General features: G+C 47.0%; 2 protein-coding genes across 2 annotated transcripts; both read right to left on the minus strand.

Moving 5' to 3' along the window:
- Positions 1 to 229: 229 nt before the first annotated feature.
- Positions 230 to 7627, minus strand: LOC149330946 (uncharacterized). The gene is made up of 2 exons (XM_089560022.1): positions 7309 to 7627; positions 230 to 2717 (listed from the first exon to the last, which is right to left on the minus strand). Exons 1-2 carry the CDS (start codon positions 7591 to 7593, stop codon positions 1617 to 1619), a joined length of 1386 nt encoding a protein of 461 aa, XP_089416148.1. The 5' UTR covers positions 7594 to 7627; the 3' UTR covers positions 230 to 1616.
- A 2526-nt stretch (positions 7628 to 10153) lies between these two features.
- On the minus strand, positions 10154 to 21594 carry LOC149330947 (uncharacterized). Its single transcript, XM_089560023.1, has 2 exons — positions 21238 to 21594; positions 10154 to 12200 (listed from the first exon to the last, which is right to left on the minus strand). The coding sequence occupies exons 1-2, from the start codon at positions 21520 to 21522 to the stop codon at positions 11100 to 11102; spliced, it is 1386 nt and encodes a 461-aa protein (XP_089416149.1). The 5' UTR covers positions 21523 to 21594; the 3' UTR covers positions 10154 to 11099.
- Between the last annotated feature and the right edge of the window lie 393 nt (positions 21595 to 21987).

The following is a 21987-nucleotide window of genomic DNA, read 5'->3' on the forward strand; positions in this document are numbered from 1 at the left end:
GCACGAGTCTGAGCTACGTTCTAGGATAACCTTGCTGATTTTCGGGCCGGCGGTACAGATTGTATGATAGTTGGGGGTGAATGGGGAATGCCGGCGTGGTAGAATCACTCCAACGTAATGAGATAGCAGGACGGCACCCATATTATTAAATGTGAAAAAATTAACTGTTGCCCCCTTAAATTCAGCTAACGACCGGCGGCTGAAAATGTTAGACCCATATATTGCTGTTTTGTATACATTATCTCCCTTCATCCAACAACTTCATTATTCTCAAACTGAAAAAGAAGAAAACTGAAGAGAATTTCATTTTGGAAAAGTTTTCATCGTTTAGTTCAGAGCTGCGGTTACAACAGACAGTCCGAACAGAGGAAAAAGTTGGGCTCCTTCATACCGTCACTTTCAGGGAAGGCTGCTCTTAGCGTTTACAAATAGTAGTTTTCGAGTTGAAAGATGGCTACTGCACCACATTTGACCGACATCAGAACAGAAGCAAGGGAAGTTAAATAGTATGCTAGTCAACTACGACGTAAAGGTAACTTTATAGCCATTACACATCGGTGCCTGGTCCCAATTAAAGATGTGTAGCTGCCTCGTAGTTGTAGCTATAATAATCATGGATAACTGCGTAAAATTGATTACCTTGGGCCCCGTGACCTGAAAATTATTTTAATTTTAGGAGAATTCGCAAATTGTGCGACGGTGTTGCGGCACGTGTGCCATACAGTGACGTCATTTTGTGGGCTTCGCTCTCATTGGTATGCAGTCACACAGTTTTAAATCGCATGAGAAATGGAGCAAATTTGTTAAGCCACAGCGCCAAAAGTTATCACGTTTCCAAGTTTGAAACAGATATATACCTAATAATAGTGGCTAGCTCTAAATCTGAATTTGCAGGTTAAAGCTATATTTGGTTGGTTGGTTGAAGGTTTATTTCCGCAACTGGGTGTTGCGAGGACAGCCAGGGAAAAAGCTGTATAGACAGCTTGAGAGGTCCTGACTTCCTCTTACAGTGCAGCATTGACGGTGGCGGAGTACGACATCAAACAAAATGTAAGTAAAGTATGTTCGGTACAGAGAATGAGACATGTACGTTCAATACGCAGTACATTGTGCTTATAAAAGAAAGAACTACATTAGATCAAAGAGCCTATAAAGGCAAACATAGGGAGGAGAAAATAAATGACAGCAAAAGTGACAGGTGCACTCAAAGTGGTAATAGGAAGAAAAAAAAAACTACATGAACATTTGGGGCAATTCTTTCAGAGAAATATTGGATAGATCAAGATTCTTGTGGCAGTACAACAGACCTCCCCGCTGTTATTGTAAATAAGTTAAATATTAGAGAAAACATAATTTAGCTTTTTCCGGACGTCGACGGCGATGGAAAAGCCAAATGTTATCCTTTGGAAAGAACAATTTTTTACGATTAGTATTCAACTCCTGTCATACACATGGCAAATAGAGCACTGCAGGAGCGACGTACGCATCCCAGTAAGTGCAGAGAATGCTCTGACTGGACTAATTCTCCAGTAGTAGATTGTAGCATGAGCTCAGGCGAACCACTTATAGGTTTTTCAGACAAGAAAGTGCTCTTTTGTGTCTCGAGCAAGTGTGATTCACAGCAGCGGCTCAAATATTAATCGAAGCTGGTCTGCGTGCACATAGCCATCGAGGATGAGGCCGCCTAGGTTAACGGACGGGGATGGAAAATAACTGGGCTCGTTAGATGATACCGAAGGCCTCTGATTAGATTTGTGTGCACGCTTTGGTTTCACTTCGAGCTGGCATTTCGCGTCTTTTTCTGGGTGGACTACGCTCAGCCTCATTCGACGCTCGAGTGGCCACGGAATAAATTCGTCCATGTCCCCCTTGTGCACTTTTCGACTCAAATGCAGGGCCACTGATTCGCCATCTTTTCTGAAATGAATTCCAGGTGAGATGCAGTAGCCGCAAAGGTACACGCGCTCGCTGAAATAATCAGCGTACCCAACCTGCAACGCTTCTTGTTTGAGTGTTTCCACATCTTTTACAAAAAACTCGCAGTGCTGTACTTGTAGCTTATTTTGCCCAACAACGAGGCCAACGCTGTCCAATGTCTTCTGGAAATTTTCTTTCGCTTCAGCTTTTGCAGCGTCAATGGCTCCTGCAAGCCATGAACATTTGTCACCGTCCTGTAGGATCACGCTCACTAACTCGTCTTTGAGTGTCTCTTTCAATGCTCCCATCCTAGTAGAGAGAGTGTCGATTGTTGACCGTTTGATCTCCTCATTAGACGCGGTTATTTCGCGGATGCTTTGTGTCAAAGCGTCGTGGCTTTGGCGTGTTGCTTGCGACAGTTCGCGCTGCAGCGTCTCTGTGGAGGCGTTCTGACCGTGCGAGATTTCGTTCAGTCGGTCGGCCAGCGCTCTGCTCTCTCTAACCACCTGCTCCAGAAGGGCCTTCATTTCGCGGGCTTGCTCTTCCAACACTCGGCTCGAAGCTGTCGAAGCAGGTGACTCGTCTCTGCGCTCAACCTGTCCTCCGCATTCCGCTGCAGGAGGCGCCCCCTGGTTTGCACAGTTCGACCTCAGGTGCGCGCAGACGTCGCTGCAGAGAACCGAGGCCGCGCACTTGGGGCAGCGAGTGGAGTGGTGTCCGCAGTCGCGCTGGAAATGTTGAGAGATCTCCGAAGCGGCCATTACAGCAGGGCAACCGTTTTCTTCGTTCCAGCACACAACCTGGAAGTAAGGAAGTCAGTGGATCATAAAGGCTCGATGGTTAAAGAATAATCAGAAATAATGCATACAACGATAGAAGGAAACATGCATGCTTTTTAGGGTTTATTGGCGCGAAGATTAGAGGTAACCGACAGATAACTATCCGGATGGCAGATAGCTAGATAATTATGTTGGATGCCATTTCGAAAAAAAAAAGCAATTTTTGGCAATGGGAACGCAAGTGCAGCGTGTAGTGTGGACCAGTGAAAGAAAGAATGAGCTGTATCCATGTATAACTCTCATTTTACGATTCTCGAGCAAAGAGGCAATCAGAGAGTAAAGAAAATATAGAGTGAAGACTGAAGATTAGAGCGCGGGGGGGGGGGGGGGTGGAATTACACTTTGTGATGTTTTAAGTCCCAAAGCGGGATATCAGCTATAAAAAAAGCTCTAAAGGTTTCTTATATACCTCCTGGACTTTCAGCTCGTTTTTAGTCTTTTTTTTAAAATAGAAACTCTATTGCGAGAACAGGTGATATACACAAACACTGTTTGGACCGGTAGCTACAAAGCTAGTTGCAGTTCAACCACAGAGCGCGGACGACTAAAGAGTTAATCATGATATAGACAATAGTGCAGGTTACAAAAAACACGCAGCAAAAAACCAAGAATAAGATGGGAGACTGCAGGAAGAATACAAAGAATACAAAATGCAAAGGAAAACACAAAAATAAGAATACTCAGAATACAAAGAAAAAATCATACCAAAACCAAGGACCAAGAAAATTAAGGTGTCAAGAATTCACAGAACAAGAGTGTCAGGCAAAATTTGATTAGATTTGTAATGTAGTTTAGAAGTCTTTTTAAATTTCTGGCTACTTTTACCTCGATGGACAATCTGTTCCATATTTTTGCTCCATTGAACTCTATCTGACGTTCACCATATACATTGCTACATTTTGGAAGGTTAAATTTGCAACTGGATGCTTATCTTGTGTTACGGGAAGGTAGAGCAAAAAAGTTGGAGGCTTATCAAGGTTAAGCCCAGTGGATGCGAAGCAGCCTTCGTTTTGCATTCTTATTATTAACGTCCTTAGCGTTTGGAGGCATATTGACCGCATACACGCCCGGCGTAAAGACGCTGGCGCAGTTGCGGGCAGAGAGACTTACGCGACGGCGGGCGCGCGCCGCTTCATCCCTGGCGTGACGTCACATATCACGTGATGCAGCGATGGTGGTGGCGCCGCCGCCGCGTCTCGCGCGACGGCGCGAACCGAAGCGTGGAGGCCTCCGCCGGGCGACGTCCGACAGCGCGATATGAGGCCCCATCCGCAGCCGGTGTGACGTCATCACGTGACGTCACATCATGTGATCTCACTTCAAGGTCAATGGTGGCCACCGCCGGGCGTCGCGCGAAGGCCCGAAACCTACGTTAATATGCTTCGCATAAAAGGCCTAACGGAAGGGGAGAGCTAGTGTTTATTATGCTGTTGATCAAGAGCGAGATTTTATAGTTAAGGATGGATGGGAACGATAGTACTTGATTAGCATCAAAAATGTTGCTCCTTGAGTGATCTAAATCAGATCTTATCGCGTTCAGTGCCCGTTTCTGAAGACTAAATAAAGGTGACAAGAAGGTTTTATATGTTTGGCCCCAAGATTCACAACAGTAACTGATATGTGAATGGCAGAAGGAATAGTATAGGGAGCGGAGTGGTTCGGTTTAGTTTATGGGGTTTAACGTCCCAAAGCGACTAAGGCCATGAGAGACCCCGTAGTGGAGGGCTCCGGAAATTTCGACCACCCGGGGTTCTTTAACGTGCACTGACATCGCACAGCACACGGGCCTCTAGAATTTCTCCTCCAAAGAAATTCTAGCCGCCGCGGCCGGGATCGAACCCGCGTTTTTCGGGACAGCAGCCGAGCACCATAACCGCTGAGCCACCGCGGCGGCAGGGAGCGGAATACATCGTACGGAAAATAATGTTTTGCCTTAATGGGAGTGTGGCATCCGAAAGCTAATTTTTTGCATACGTTGTTAATTTGTTCTTCCTACTGTAAATGACAATAAAAAAAAAACTCCCAGGTAGTTGAAAGACGAGACTGGTTGTATTAATGAGCTACCTAGAGTAAGTGTAATTGAATTGTTGGTTGCTTTATACCCAGAATGAAAAATGACGTGCTTAGTTTTGGCGACATTCAAGGTTCGGCGATTTTCTAAGAACCAGGAAGACAGGATTTGAAGTTCACTTGTTATTGTTGTTTGAATTACCGGAAGCGATTCACAAGCAACTATCAAGGTGACGTCATCTGCGTACATTATTAATTGGTTTGGTTTGGTTTATTGGGGTTTAACGTCCTAAAGCGACTGAGGCTATGAGAGACGCCGTAGTGAAGGACTCCGAAAATTTCGACCACCTGGGGTTCTTTAACGTGCACTGACATCGTACAACACACGGGCCTCTAGAATTTCGCCTTCAAGAAATTCAGCCGCCGTGGCCGGGATCGAATCCGCGTCTTTTGGGTCAGCAGCCGAGCGCCGTAACCACTGAACCACCGCGGCGGGGTACATTATTAATTGGGAAGAGTGAAGTGCCTTTGGGAGATCATTTCTAATCTAATGTTCATTTTATTACTGTGTGTACGCGTCATTAGGATGTTCTGTAGCAATTCGCGCCTTGACCTCCGAAGGACAGCCGGGAGTATTTGAAAAATAGATAAATAAACGAGCGCTGACATCGTACAGCTGCATGAAAATGCGGCCGCCGAAGCCAGAATCCGGTCGCATGCATTTGGGGCTCAGAAGACGAAGGCCACTGAGGCTAAGGAGTGGGGAGAGGAGGCAGAAGCTATCTGAGTAATATATTTGGTTCTGAAACCCAGTCAAAAACTTAGCATTAAGTGCAAAACTCCTGTAAGCTAAATTTCAAACGTAACGCCTAAAGACTTTCAAATCAAAACCTTGATTACCTATCGGAACAAACGCGCGCCAATACGATTCCCGCCTGCACAGGGATTTGGCTGGAATGAAGGAAATAAACAGGAAGGTATTTGGTGCATGCAGCAATAGAGACATAAAACTATACTTGCTTTGACTGAAACAAATAAACAAATAACTAACGCAGTAAAAAGTACCCTCGTCTGGAAAAAAAATGATAACTGATATTGAAAATGAAGATAAATAGAAAAATTATTTATTAGGAATGACAGTAAGCACTGTTTATTATTCGGCTGAAGTGAGCGGATGAGTTGATTGCAAATAACATTTTAGCTATAGCTAAAAATTAATCGGTTTCTTCAATGCCAAAGAACTCTGGTACAACCCTAATTATCTCGATGTTTTGAGTCCATTTTTGTTTTCGGCTTGATCCGCTTGGATTTTCGGGAGTATAAAAATCGCGCATTGTTACTGGAGTTGAAAATTGTGTCCAAATACGGTATCGCCATGAGCTGTTTAATTATTCTAGCATCATTTATCCCTATTCTTCCAATCAATAAAATAAACAATTATAACAACAAATAAACAACACTTCGCTTGGTGGCGAGTTTCTTTGGCAAGTGCGCTCAAAATTTTGCTTGGCTCCAGGGAACGCATGAAAAAAAGATTTAGCATGCATGCATTGGCTGCGCTGTCTTTGTGATACAAAGCGACGTTCTAAATATAGCCGATCGAGGACGACTCACGCAGAGACAGCATTATTTTGTAGTAAAATTTGAGTAACTGTTTTCTCCGGCGTAAGAAAGCCAATTCGTGCTGAAGCAAGTGGTCTGCACTTACCTCGCGTGCTATGCCGTTGATCTTCTATTTGTATCATTAAGAAAAAGGAGGCAATGTATGTATGCTATTCTTTTTTTTATACCGCACTTGCGAAACCGATGCAGAAGCGTTCATATGCTTTCGCACAAGAAACTCGCCGCCAGTGAAGCGCAAGCCAAGGCGGTCACGCAGACTGAAAATGGCGCCGTTCCTGAAGAAGCAGAAAGCGCATGTCGTCAAAGGACAACTTTTCTCCACGATGCGGGCAAACAATAAACGCTTGCATGAAGTTTTGAAAAGCGCCCCCTGGCGAGGAGTGGCGGTAGCGGCGCGGCTTCGCTCCACCTGACGGCAAGGCGAGCATCAGATCATCGAGATGGGTCAGCCAGATGTGCCGACGCCCCCTCCCTCTCTGCGCATCTGCTGATAGAGTGCGCTAGCGTGTCAGTTTTGTGACCGCTGGTGTGCTCCGTTTTACTTTTAGGGCGCCTGTACATACATCCATCCTCAGCTTGTTCATCGGCCGAGCTTTGTTCATCATTAGCATGACTGCCTAAAAACTGGAATGACCTTCACTCTGCTGCTAGAATACATTGTATCCATGACAACTTCAAGCCCTGATCTGAACAACTCTTACATAATTAAAAACACCCACCCTCACGTGAAACCCCTTTACAGATATACTTAAGCAGGGGAAATAAACTAAGTAAAGCAGTAAGTTTCAAAAGTAGCCTTGCTAGGGCCAGCCACTCAGTTATAGACGAACCGGCAGCTTATGCCGTACACTGCCGTTTCGTCAATCTAACACGAGACTGCAGGGATCTGCCACCTGTATTCGCTGTCCACTTTGCTCACCTGTCTCTTGAGCAGGTCGTCGGCTGACCACTGCTTCCATTCGACGTCTTCTTCCGGGCACTGCAGGCCATCCAGGGGACAGATGAGCGTGCCGTCCTGCGCGCACTGCTCGTAACAAGACCCGCACACAACGTGCATGCAGGAGAGAACTGCCGTCGCTGGGCGCACCAGAGAGCAGCCACCGCACACTCTGATCCGTGGGAGCGGCCTCAGGAAGTTCAGCGGCCTCCGGTCCAGCTCCAAGGCGAACCCGGCAAGCGTGTATAGCCCACTTTCGGCAGCCATCTTGGCTTACGTTGTTCCAGCGCTCAGCTGTGAATGTATGCTGCGCTCTCCGAACACGGCCCTTTCTTATCAGCGTTTTCCTCCCTCTCTCCTTCTTCTCGTCGTCAAGGTTACAATCAATGCGATATCCGCCTCGAGCGCAGTTGCCGTTCCCTTTGCGTGTCGAAATGTCTGCTTCACCGAGCGGGCCTTGTCGTTGCTGGTGTGCTGGCACGCGGGTATTGAATGCCATTCTTTGCAGACCGAAGTGCTTTGGTTTCTGGGGGTATAACCATAGAGTAATATAGAAGTAAAGAGCGGACACTCCCGTAGGCCCCAGCGGCCGACTTTTGTGCACAGCGCACCTAGCGGACCCGGGGAAACGCACTGGCCTCAGAGATGATAGGCTTAAACAGGAATCTTGGAGGCTCTACTGTCAAAACCTGGTGGTGGGCATCTGCCCTTGACGCAGCTTTGTTGCCTCTTTGGAAGTGCTTAGGAAGAGCCGCCGCCGCCGCCTTTAAGGCCGACAGCTGCAGCTTCTTGTTGGACAGTTCACGGGGTGGAAGAAACAACCGTCGCAGCACCACAGCAGTACACAAAACGGACGTGCCCACGAAGCTTGCAGACGCCGCAAAAAAATACAGCCCCTCACACCGTCGGTCCGTCGCACACTGCCGCCTGGGCGTGGTTGCCCGTTGGCTTGACGCACTTAAAAAACGCCGCTGTTGCTGACGTAACTGCGGCCGTAGGCGCGCAGCGCACGTCACTGCAAGCCAAGATATGCCAAGACCATACTCTTTTTCTTTTTTTTATTTGCACGTTCAGTGCCATCTGGCGGAAACGGGGAAGCGAAGAACTCGGCCGCGAAAGGGCCCGAGTATCCGCTCTTTACTTTTATGTTACTCTATGGTATAACGTCCCGAAGTGACTCAGGCTACGAGGGGTGCCGTAGTGAAGGGCGCTGATGACGAAATTAGCTTCAGCCGTTGAGCTGGGACTACGTGCACCAAGTGTTCACAGCATCGCGAACGCTGGATGCGTCAGTTTCAAGCCACTACACTGCAAGCGAAAGCCCGAAGCTAGAGCTCTAAAATGAGTGCTTCTACGTAGCACAGGGTTGGTCAAAAGTTGCCAAGCCATGGGGTCAACTTTTAAGAATTAATGCCGCGCACTATACATATTTAGCAGCGAAGGAGATGATCTCTCGTCACGACGACGACGGTATGAACAAGAAGAATTTTGTTCATGAGAGAATAATTATTTTTGCTTGCTTTGCTACAGATAGAAGGTAAATTAGAGAGTGCGAGCTATAAAAATAGCATGTTAACCACTGCGGCCACCCTTCTGAGCTCGAGTGATGTGATAAAGACCATCAACACTACCCCTAGAGCGAAAACTAAAGCAGTTGTTACTAACGCTCTTCACTGTCGAGTCATCCACGGCCTGTGGTATTCCTTACAGCTCTATCTTCAAATTTAAATAATGATGGTTTATGGCTTACGGGGGTTTAATGTCCCAAAGCAGCTGAGGCTATGAGGGCGCCGTAGTGAAGGGCCCCGGCAATTTCGACCATCTGGGCCTCTTTAACGTGCACTGGCATCGCACAGTACGCGGTCGCCTTTTCCGTTTCGCCTCCATCGAAATTCGACCACCGCGGCCGGGATAGAACCCGCGTCTTTAGGATATTCAGCCGAGCACCATAACCACTGAGCCACCGTGGCGGCGCAAATCCGAATAATGAGTGGCCAACACCACCAAATCCTATTGAAGCAAATTGGAGGTTACTAGGTGTTCACCATGCCGAATACTTCTCAAGCAAGTTTTCAGGCTTTAAATAAGCAGCAGTGAATAGTGGGTAAGTTTTAATGAAAGCTATCGGAGAGACGGTTGGGGTGGCCGGGAGCGGGAAGCCATCATATATTTTGGGGGCTGTGAATATGAGGGCTCAGACTATAGGCAGTGTGCAGGGCAGGGGTGATTGAAGCTCGGCCTCTCGTACATCCATATTAGGCGGGCGCCAAGCGTGAGAGGCGAAAGAGACGTGGTACTGGGGTGGCGGGAAATGGGGACGGCCGTAAGAGCGTAAAATAAATCCAGGAAGAGCATTCAAGCGTCGAGCTAAGTGCACGATGGGCGTGCCTCAAGTGATCGCAGCGCACTGTCACGCACGGCAGCTCATCGAGTCATAAACAGGACAAAGAAGACGAGTGTGGAAGTGCGGCGCTAGCAGTGTTGGAGCACCGCGTGCAGTGAAAAGTCAACGGGTGTGCAGTTGGTTGGGTGTTGGGGTTTTATGCCGCATGGGTCTGAGCTACGTTTTAGGATAACCGTGCTGATTTTCGGGCCGGCGGTACAGATTGTATGATTGTTGGGGGTGAATGGGGAATGCCGGCGTGGTAGAATCACTCCAACGTAATGAGATAGCAGGAAGGCACCCATATTATTAAATGTTGAAAAATTAACTGTTGCCCCTTTAAATTCAGATAACGACCGGTGGCTGAAAATGTTAGACCCATATATTGCTGTTTGGTATATATTATCTCCCTTCATCCAACAACGTCAATATTCTCAAACTGAAAAAGAGGAAAACTGAAGAGAATTTTATTTTGGAAAAAAGTTTTCATAGTTTAGTTCAGAGTTGCGGTTACAACAGACATTTTGAACAGTGGAAACAGTTGGGCTCCTTCATACCGTCACTTTCAGGGAAGGGTGCTCTTAGCGTTTACAAATAGTAGTTTTCGAGTTGAAAGATGGCTTCTGCACCACATTTGACCGCCATCAGAACGAAGCAAATGAAGTTAAATAGTAAGCTTGTCAACTACGACGTAAAGGTAACTTATAGCCATTACACATCGGCGCCTGGTCCCAATTAAAGATGTGTAGCTGCCTCCCAGTAATAGCTACAATAATCATGGATAACTGCGTAAAATTGATTACCTTCGGCCCCGTGACTTGAAAAATATTAATTATAGGAGAATTCGCAAATTGTGCGACAGTGTTGCGGCAGGTGTGCCATACAGTGACGTCATTTTGTGGGCATCGCTGTCATTGCTACGCAGTCGCGCAGTTTTCAAATCCCATGAGAAATGGAGCAAATCTGTTAGGCCACAGCGCCAAAAGTTATCACGTTTCCAAGTTCAAAACAGATATATACCTAATAATAGTGGCTAGCTCTAAATCTGAATTTGCAGGTTTAAGCTATATTTGCAACAGTCCTCCCCGCTGCTATTGTAAAGAAGTTAAATATTAGAGAAAACATAATTTAGCTTTTTCTGGACGTCGACGGCGATGGAAAAGCCAAATGTTATCCTTTGGAAAGAACAATTTTTTACGATTAGTATTCAACTCCTGTCATACACATGGCAAATAGAGCACTACAGGAGCGACGTACGCATCCCAGTTAGTGCAGAGAATGCTCTACAGGACTAATTCCACAGTAGTAGATTGTAGCACGAGCTCAGCCGACCCACATACAGGTTTTTCAGACAAGAAAGTGCTCTTTTGTCTCTTGAGCAAGTGTGATTTTAGAGCCGCAACTCAAATATTAATCGAAGCTGGTCTTCGTGCACGTAGCCGTCGCGGGTGAGGTCGCCTAAGTTAAGGGACGAAGATCCAAAATAACTGGGCTCGTTAGATGATCCTGAAGGCCTGTGATTAGATTTGTGTGTACGCTTCGGTTTCACTTCGAGCTGGCATTTCGCGTCTTTTTCTGGGTGGACTACGCTCAGCCTGATTCGGTGCTCGAGTGGCCACTGAATAAAGTCGTCCATGTCCCCCTTGCACACTTTTCGACTCAAATGCAGCTTCAGCGATTCGCCATCTTTTCTGAAAGCAATTCCAGGTGAGATGCAGTAGCCGCAAAGGTACACGCACTCGCTGAAATAAACAGCATATCCAACCTGCAACACTTTTTGTTTGAGTGTTTCCACACTTTTTACAAAAAACTCGCAGTGCTGTACTTGTAGCCTATATTGCGCAACAACGAGGCCAAAGCTGTCCAATGTCTTCTGGAAATTTTCTTTGGCTTCCGCTTTTGCAGCGTCGATGGCAGCTGCAAGCCGTGAACATTTGTCCCCGTTCTCTCGCATCGCATTCACTAACTCTCCTCTGAGTGTCTGTTCCAATGCATCGATTCTAGTAGAAAGAGTGTGGATTCTTGACCGTTTCATCTCCTCATTAAACGCGGCTATTTCGAGATTGCTTTGTGTTAAAGTGTCATGGCTTTGGCGTGTTGCTTGTGACAGTTCGTGCTTCAGTGTTTCTGTGAGTGAGTTCTGACGGTGCGAGATTTCGTTCAGTCGGTTGCCTTGAGCTCTGCTCTCACTAACCACCTGCTCCAGAATTGCCTTCATTTCACAGGCTTGCTCTTCTAACACTCGGCTTGAAGCTGTCGAAGCAGGTGACTCGTCTCTGCGCCCAACCTGTCCTCCGCATTCCGGTGCAGGAGGCGGCCCCTGGTCTGCACAGTTCGACCTCAGGTGCGCGCAGACGTCGCTGCAGAGAACCGAGGCCGCGCACTTGGGGCAGCGAGTGGAGTGGTGTCCGCAGTCGCGCTGGAAGTGTTGAGAGATCTCCGAAGCGGCCATCACAGCAGCGCAGCCGTTTTCTTCGTTCCAGCAGATAACCTGGAAGTAAGAAAATTATTAGATCATAAAGGCTCAATAATTAAAATAAAATAAGAAATAATGCATAAGAAATACCAGCCAAAGAGACGGGGACGAAGGAGAGACGAGGCACACACAACGACTGGACTATCAACTGTGCTTTGTTGAAAAACAGCCAGTCTCATAGGAAACGTAACAGAGCATGCGCAGCTCAACGGCACCGCAAAACCAGCACAAAAAGACAGCGAGCTCGTAAGATAGTCAGGCTGAAGTGTCAACGGGACAAGACACCTAATTCTTTCTGCATCAACGTGATAGACGCCGTGCTAACACAGTTATCTCCATGACTACTAATGTGAAATGCTTCGAGGATTTCCCGCTCAACCTTACCCTTGCCTCTACCGAAAAAAGTGACATTCGAAAACAACGGGTAGCCCCCGCAATCGCGGCAATGGCGAGGCAAGTTTGCTCCGTCAGCCGGGGTCAGACAGTTTATGGTGCTCTCGTAGCCTTTCATTTATACAACGGCCAGTTTGGCCGATGTAAACTTTTTCGCATGTCAGCGGAATCTTAAAAACCACCCGTGTCGCACAAGGAACATAGCAGTTTTGATGCCGCGTCGAACAAACAGTTGCTCTAGTTCTGCCACGCGCGACACGTGAACAAAGGCTTGAAAGTTTGCAAGGAGCAGAAAAGACAACATTGACACCTTGTCTTGCAGCAACTTTTTTGATGTTGTGGGAAGCCCCATGCACATAAGGCATCACCTCAAATTTTCTTCTTTCAGCCCCAGTAGGGTCAGCCACCTTATTGTCACGGCTCTTAATTCTTTGCAGCAACGACTCTGCCATAGCATTGAAGAGCGGTTTTGGGAATCCGGCCTCTTGCAAACGCTTAACCTGGTTGTCGAAACTTGACTTCATGCTGTGGTGGCAACTCTTCTGCAGAGCATTGCGAAAGCAGCTCATGGCAATCCCTCTCTTGACTTTTGAGTGTGCAGACGAGTACAGTAACAAAGCCTTCTTACTCCTAGGTAAAAAACACCAGCCTACATGGCCATCGTCACGAAAAGTTAGTTGAAGTTCTAAAAAACGAATCGACTGGTTAGCGGGTAGTTCAAAGGTAAAAGAAAGGGAGCTCGAGCAAGCTTTAAAGCCTTAGTTATTTTTCAAATACCCCCGGCTGTCCTTCGCAAGCCAAGGCGCGAGTGGATACAGAACACCCTATAGTCGGAGAACTAAGCGGCTTATCCCGTCAAAGGACCACACTCCAGCCAATGGCGTCAGCCGATTCTCGTGACCCTGATAGTGTGAAAAACCAGGGGGTGCTACATAAAAGGAGATAGTCCCTCCCTCCATTGTCGGGGATAGACCCCTTTCTCCATTGTGGCACGGCTCCCTACACTGTGACCCTAGCAGGGTTATGAGAATTGGCCCACGCCGTTTGCTGGGAGGGGGGTCCTTTGACGGGGTAAGCCGCTTAGGGTGTTCCGACTATAGGGTGTTCTGTATCCACTCGTGCCTTGCCCTCCGAAGGACAGCCAGAGGTATTTGAAAATTAAGTAAATAAACCTGCGCTGTCATCGTACAGCACGCGGGAGTTTTTACATTTCGACTGCATGAAAGTACGGCCGTCGCGGCCAGAATCCGGTCGCATGCATTTGCGGCTAAGCAGCCGATTGGCACATGCACCACAGCTACCACAGTGAATGTTAAAAGTGGGGTGAGGAGAGGGAAGCTGTTTGTGTAATTTTGTCACGTTGTAGTGACGGCAGTCCAGCGGTCAGGAAGACACCAGAAAGACTTGTAAACGAAGCTCTTTATTTGGGCTGACTTGCGCCCGCAAAAGAACTGAATCACTCAGCGGCGGCGTAAGCAACAGGCGTGCTCGGCGGTCGTCGAACTACGAATGCCCGCTGCTCGCTGCATCGTTCAATTTAAAGCCGGCAAGGAAACTTCGAGATAACAGGTCGAGATCATCTAGAGTAATCTAGAAACACGTAGATGCAGCTGTTCATGGCTGTGAACAATCGAGATAAGTCCGGTCGCTTCTCGCGTCACGAACAAAAATGATAACACCCCTTTTCTGCGGCCTTGCGCGAACGAGCGAACACTACATTGATACGTGGCAATATATTCGGTTGTGAAAATAAAGCAAAAATTTGGCATTAAGTGCAAAACTCATGCAAGGTTCGCTTAAAACGTAACGCTGAATGACTTTCTGAGCAAAGCGTTGATTAGTTATCGAGACGAATATGCGCCAATGCTACTCTAGCCAGTAAAAACATTTGGCTAGAAGGAAGAAAATAAAATGAAAGTAATTTGGTGCATGCAGCGATAGAGGCACAAAAGTATACTTGCTTTGACTGAAACAAATAAATAAATAACACACTTCAAAGCACCCTCGTCTGAAAAAATGATTACTGATCTTTAATATCAGTATAAATAGAAAAATTATTCATTACGAAAGACAAGTGCTACTGTTCTATATTCTGCTGAAGATAGTAAATGAGTTGATTGTAAATAACTTTCTAGTTATCTTTAAAAATGATTCCGTTTCTTCTATTCCAAAACCCTTTGTTACACATATTTTCTGGAGGTTTTGAGTACATTTCGGTTTTCCGCCTGATCAGCTTGGATTTTCGGCAGTATAAAAATGGTTTGGTTTATGTTTATGGGGGTTTAACGTCCCAAAGCGACTCAGGCTATGAGGGACGCCGTAGTGAAGGGCGCTGGCAATTTCGACCACCTGGGGTTCTTTAACGTCCACTGACATCGCATAGTACACGCCCCTCTGGAATTTCTCCTTCATTGCAATTCGGTCGCCGCAGCCGGGATCGAACCCGCGTCTTTTGGGTCAGCAGTCGAGCGCCGTAACCACTGAGCCACCGCGGCGGGTTAGTAAATCGATCATGGTTACTCAAGTTCAAAATTGTGTCCAAATAGGGTACCGCCATGAGCTCTTTAATGATTCTTGTCTCATTTATCCCAATTCTTGCAACCGATAAATTAAACAACTATAACAACAAATAAGCAGCACTTCACTTGGCGGCGAGTTTGTTTGGCAAGCTCGCTCAAAATTTTGTTTGGCTCCAGGGAACGCATGAAAAAAAGATGAGCATGCGTGTATTGGCTGCGCTGTCTTTGTGATATAAAACGACGTTCTAAATATAGGTTGGTTGGTTTATGGGGTTTAACGTCCCAAAGCGGCTAAGGCTATGAGAGACGCCGTATAGTGGAGGGCTCCGGAAATTTCGACCACCTGGGGTTCTTTAACGTGCACTGACATCGCACAGTACACGGGCCTCGAATTTCTCCTCCAAAGAAATTCAGCCGCCGCGACCGGGATTGAACCCGCGTCTTTCGGGCCAGCAGCCGAGCACCATAGCCACTGAGCCACCGCGGCGGCCGTTCTAAATATAACCGATTGAGGACGTCTCATGCAGAGAAAACGTTAATTTCTATGAAAATCCGCCTAACTGTTTTCTCCGGCGTAAAAAAGCCAATTCGTGCTTAAGCAAGTGCTCTTCAATTACCTCGCTTCCTATGCCATTGATCATTTATTTATATATTAAAGACAATGCCTCTTTCACTCTTTCCTTTATCGCTCACCAAGACGTTTGTTGCTGCAGCCACCCCCACGTACAGGTGCGGCCAGAATAATACGGAGCACGCGAAAGGCGGCCAAGCTAGCAGAAACTGCATCTAAGCGCCACCTATCAGCACAACAAAGACACCCCTGGCTATCCGCGCTCAGCGAGAGTGCCTGCCGCCGAGCCCCCCTCTTTGCTGCAACCCTGCCGTTATCACTGTTCCAAAGATGCTGAGCTGGTTCGGGCAACACCGCCAGGTGCTGCCTTCATCCAGGCGTGCACACTTCAGCCTCGGTGGCCGCGCGGACTGAAGGGCCGAGATAACACGTAATGCCAAAACGGCCGTCTTGCGCCCGTTTACAGCGCGCGCCGCAGGGCAACGAAGCGCATGGCGCTGTCAGCAGAGTATCAGTCGATCGTAGAGCAAGGGATTACATGCTATATGCTGTGATGTTGATAGGCCTGCGGAAAAAGTGGGTCCGTGCTACCGGCGCCATCTCGCCGCGTCCAAATTAAGGTAGTTCCTGTCGACACTGCTAGGCAGCGCGCATAAGCACGTTTCCGCTGCTCCGCGACCCTTCCTGTGCTCCGTATTATTCTGGCCGCACCTGTACGTCATCCCGCCTAAACCACAGTAACCCAATCGCACGCATTAAAACCCGTACCTCCGCAATGAGCAGTTCAGTTTTTCCGGACGCCATAGTGCTCTGGAATGGCCTTCCCGACAACATAATAACATGCTCCGATCGCCACCTTTTCCGCGAGAAACTCGCTAATCACTTTTCGTAAACATCATTCATACTGCCACACCGAAGCGCCAACTTTTCCTTTTTTCTTTTTCTATGTTTATTTCTTGCTTTGAGTTTATATATTATTACTCTTTTTGTACCCCGTGTATTTTCCCCCTTTCTTTTTTTGTGTGTTCTTTGCCACTACCCTCCAACCTATAAGTACGCCCCCCCTTATGTAATGCCTTCGGGCCTTCAAGGGTCAAATAAATGAAAATGAGGCAATACATGCTTGCTATTCTTTTCTTCCTACCGTACTTGTGAAACCGATGCAGAAGTGTTTACATGTCTTAGCGCAAGGAACTCGCCTCCAGTGAAGCGCGAACAAAGGCGCTCACGTAGACTGAAAATGGTGCCGTTCCTGAAGAAGCAGAAAGCGCACGCCGCCGAAGGCCAGCTTTTCTGCACGATGCGGGCAAAGCAATGAATCCTTGAAGGAAGCATTGAAAAGCGCCCCTGGCGAGCAGTGGTGGTAGCGGCGCGGCTTCGCTGGTGCCGGCGATAAGGCGAGCATAAGACCATCGAGATGGGTCAACCGGATTTGCCGACGCCGTTTGGCTCTCTGCTGCGCATCAGCTGAGAGAGCGCGCTGGCATGTATTTTCTTTTTATGCGAAGCATATTACTAGAGCTACACTACAGCCCGTCGAGCGCGGCGGTGGAGCTACCATTGACCTTTAGCGTGACCACGTGACACCACGTGACAACATGACGTCACAGCAGAGGAGAGATGGGCTGCCGGCTCGCGCGGTCGGCCGCGGCGGTGGAGGCTCCACATCAGAGGCGCTGCAGCTGACCACGTGACGCTACAGCAGCGGTATAAAGTTGAGCTTGCCTCGCTCTCTGGGCACTTACGAGGCGGCCAGGTGTTGGGATGCCGCCTAGAAGCAGGGCTGATTTGAACGAGAATAGAATGCTTCAGCGTGCCACAGAGACCTATGAAGAGCGGGATGAACGTCAACCAAGGAAAGCCATGTATTACGAAGCCTAGCCATCAATATGCTTCGCATCTGACTAGGCTTAACCTTAGGTAAGCCTCAGCCATTTTTTTGCAGTTGTGTGACCACTAGCGCCCTTCGTTTTACTTTTGGTGCTCCTGTACATCCACCTTCCACATGTACGTCGGCCCAGCTTTCTTCATATTATGCACGAATGTCCAAGGAATGGAATGACCTTCACTCTGCTGCTAGGATTCATTGTATCCATGACCATCTCAAGCAGTGAACTGAACAACTCCTAAATAATTGGAAACACCCCACCCTCACGTGAAACCCCTTTACAGGTATACTTAAGTACTGGAAGTAAACTAATTAAAGAACTGAGGATTTCAAAAGTACCCTTGCTAGGGAGAGCTACTCAGTTATAGACGAACCGGCTACGTGTGTCACGCACAGGCCTCTCACAACTGATGCTTTGGTGAGTTGGTATGCCATTTCAAAATTGATAACACCACCACAACTTCCCAGTAACTAGAAGCCTCAATTCTTTTGCTGACAGTGCTAAGGGGCTGCTAAACGCATGCGTCCTTGGACCATTCGCTGTGTGCGGCTTCAATAATTTGAAAAAAAAAAATATATATATATATATATATATATATATATATATATATATATATATATATATATATATATATATATATATATTTTTTGGGGGGGGGTAGGAGGGAAAAAATGGCGCATTATCTGTCTCGCATCTCAGTGGTCTTCTGAACCACGCCGTAAGAGAAGGGTTAAAGGAGGGACACGTTAGCTAGTTACTAAGCCTGCTTAATGCCTTCGTTTGTGTGAAGCATGGGTGGCCAGGTTTAGTTTTGGAATATCTGCAATGTATGCCTAGATGGAATTTCACATACTGGTACACATTGTTATTGTGCTCTTTTAGGCATTAATTGATCCATCTTCCCGTCTGGCCCAAGTATTACTTGCAGCAGGCCAATGGGATGGCACGGAAAACACCTTCTTCATACGCCACGTAATGACTCATGCTTTGTGGTATCTCATTTCTTGTTGTTGTGTGAAGCGTCGTACAAATTTTATTGCGAAAGCAATACCGCTCGCAGTTTGAGCCCTTCAGCGTCATCCTGGCAGATCCACCATTGACCTTTAGCATGACCTCTGCTATGACGTCACGTCAGACCGAGAGAGACAGGGCCCCAACTCGTCTCGTCGCGCTCGTCCCAGTGTACCCACGGTGCGCCGAGCAGCAGCTGAGCGCCGCTGGTACGAATAAAAAAAATAAAAAAGAAAACAAGAAATAAAAAATAAAAAGTAAAATGAAAATAAATAAAAACAAAAAGAAAGAATAAAAAATGAATATAAACAAAAAAGAAAGAAAAGGTGAGCATGGTGGCAATTGACACCACCCCGTTTTTCAAAGGCGGCCATCCATCCATCCATCCATCCATCCATCCATCCATCCATCCATCCATCCATCCATCCATCCATCCCTCCATCCCTCCATCCCTCCATCCATCCATCCCTCCATCCATCCATCCCTCCATCCCTCCATCCATCCATCCATCCATCCATCCATCCATCCATCCATAGAGACCGTGATCATAGAGACCATCCATAGAGACCTTCCCTTCATAGAGACCGTGATCAACACAGCAGTCGTACACCATACAAGAAATTTATCAAGTGCGATAAGCAGCCGCACAAAAGCAGCGCAAAGTTTGTGGTCGCTCGGGGCACTCTCACAGAGAGATAGCAGCGCCGTGGTTAGGCCCCGCGGACGCTCCTGACGCCGGCCCGTGGTCTCTTACACCTGTACCTACTCCCCTTTCTGGACTGTTAAGCAATTACCCACAAAGCACGCAGCGTTAAGACCACGGAGATTTTTTTAGCATCCACCGATCTAGTTTCTTCGTGAAGGCAGCGAACTTCGTATTATCACTGAAACTGTCTCGTTACATAGGGAATTTCTCTGATAGCGAGTGACTTATGTCTTAGCACGGAATCTTACCGGTACGGAACGTTACCGGTAGTACAGAATCTGTCCCTGCGGGGCCGAAACGCAACGGCTAACGAGCAAGGTTCAGCTTAAATTTAGGATGCCGCAGCAAGATAAGGAAATGATGTAACGTTTAGGGACAGGAAGGGGGCAGATTGGATCAGGGTATAAACGCAGGTTAATGACATCTTAGGAGAAATCAATTTTTCAGGCCAAAAATAAAGACTTTATGTACTAAGTCTTGAGGGACAGGTGATTGACATTACCGCGGTGTACACCGTGGACATTATTCGGTTGCGTAAAACACTAGTAGTATATTTTTCATATAATTTAAATTGGGAAACGCACATCGATTTTCTCGGCAAGAAGTTTGTGTAGTGGGTGGACTTTCACGATGTCGAAGAACTCTGCCTTTAAATTGTACAGTTCAGATTTATTATGCACTCTTCCACTGTCATTTAACTGACTGCAATTTGGTACGGGCTACGACGACAGTGACTAATATCGAGAAACTAATCATACAGCAAAAAAAGAATGGTTCGTCTAAATGCTAATCTCGAAAGGCCATGTTCCACCACACATGTTTTCCAAACATAACATTTTTGGCGTCGACAATCTATATGACCTCCTTCTTCTGCAAACAATTTATTTTTCTTCCACTAATGTCAGAAATTGTTTACCAACTTTAGCATCTCTAGAATTGCGCCAAATTCCTGTGAACAGAAGAAAGCAGCATACACGGACAAGACCCTTTTTTTGTAACTACAAATTGCAGTGTTTACTTCATAACCTCCCTCGCACTTTGAACACTTTTAACAACACTGCTGACTACACCAGAAAAGAACTTATGAGCTATTTCGTAAAATTATGAAATATGTGTTGCTTTGTTTTTGATTATAAATGCACTGTTTGTGAACGCATTGTGTTATTTTTGTGCAAATGGCAGTGCTGTTTCTTCGATTTATCTGACGCGTTTAGTACAGCAATCTTTTACTTTTTGCAGCGTTGTTACTGTTGTATGCGAAATGCTTTTTATGCTTGGTTTTCTTCCTTATTGTTCTTTGATGCATACGAAGAATTCGGTTATGTTTTGTATGCCTCCATGGTTATATTTTTTTTATTACGTTTGCTATATACACTATGACTTCGACTTCTAGTGGTTGCCTGGAATTAGTGAAGTTGCTCTGGCAGCTTTTATCGAAGAAACCTCCAGAAAACTAGAAATTAACTTAATTGCGCTGAATTTACATGGACTTGGGTGGGGCATGTAATGCGAAGAAAAGATTATCGATGATCCTTAAATGTAACAGAGTGGATTCCAAGAGAAGGCAGAAGTAGGGGGGTGCGGCAGAAAGTTGGACGGGCGGACGTGATTAAGAAGTTTGCAGGGATAGGGTGGCCGCAACTGTCCCGTGACAGGGTTAATTGTAGAGGTATAGGGGAGGTTTTTGTACTGCAGTGGGCGTAGTCAGGCTGATGATGAGATTACAAAAAGTTCAGAAGTTCTGTTCAGATTACTGAAGTTCAGTTCAAGTCGCAGCCGTTACCTGTCCATCAAGATTCCACCAAGAGATAACGCAGCTGATGTTCGGAAATTAGACCTTACGTTATATCAATAGCCCCACCAATTATGCAAATCCCTGAATAGGGGTCTTTAAGGAAATAAACTGAACTGAACTGAGTTGAACAGATTACTGCCGTCCTTTCGAAAACAAGTTTGCCCCCACCTCTTTTTTCAGGATCTCTTCGGGAGGGCACTCGATCCATATGACGTCTGCGTCCAGGAAGTGCTGGCCATCCAGAGGGCACACCCGGTCCCCGTCGCCACTGCACTGGTCGTAGCAGGACAGGCACAACAGGTGCATGCAGGGGAACAGGGCTGTCTTCCTGCACACCAATCCACAGGCGCGGCATATCCTGTTATGCGGAATCGATTTCATGAAGCGCAGGGGCCTCCAGTCCAGGTCTGCGGCGAAGCCTACCAACGTGCACTGCTGGCCTCGAGCAGACATCGTTCACACCGTCTGCTGCAGCTACCCAGAAAGCTATGAAAACGGCGATTACCGCCCCTGCCAAGACGCGGTTTCACCTTTCCTTTCCTTTTTTTTTAAAACCGGTTGCCATGGCTACAATCAGGGTATTTATCTCTCACATCACGGTCGTCGCTGGACGGAGCGCGCGTTCGCGCGCACCGAGCGGCTTTCTGCCTGCAACCCGTATCAACTTTCTGGCTCAGGCGTGCATTAGTCGGTTGATTGGTGTTTAAAACGTCCCCCAGTGACTCAGGCTATGGGGGACGCCGTGGTGAACGGCATCGGAAATTTTTACCAGCTGGGGTACTTTAACATGCACCGAAATCGCACAGTACACGGGCGTCTAGAATTTCGCCTCCATCGAAATTCGGCCTTAGCGGTCCTCTTTCAAGGGAGATGAAAGTCTAGAGGCCCACGTACTGTGCGATCCCAGTGCCCGTAAAA

The sequence above is a fragment of the Amblyomma mixtum genome, chromosome 9 (genome assembly GCF_055824585.1).
Source record: "Amblyomma mixtum isolate Tamu chromosome 9, ASM5582458v1, whole genome shotgun sequence".
NCBI classification, from domain to species: Eukaryota; Metazoa; Arthropoda; class Arachnida; order Ixodida; family Ixodidae; genus Amblyomma; species Amblyomma mixtum.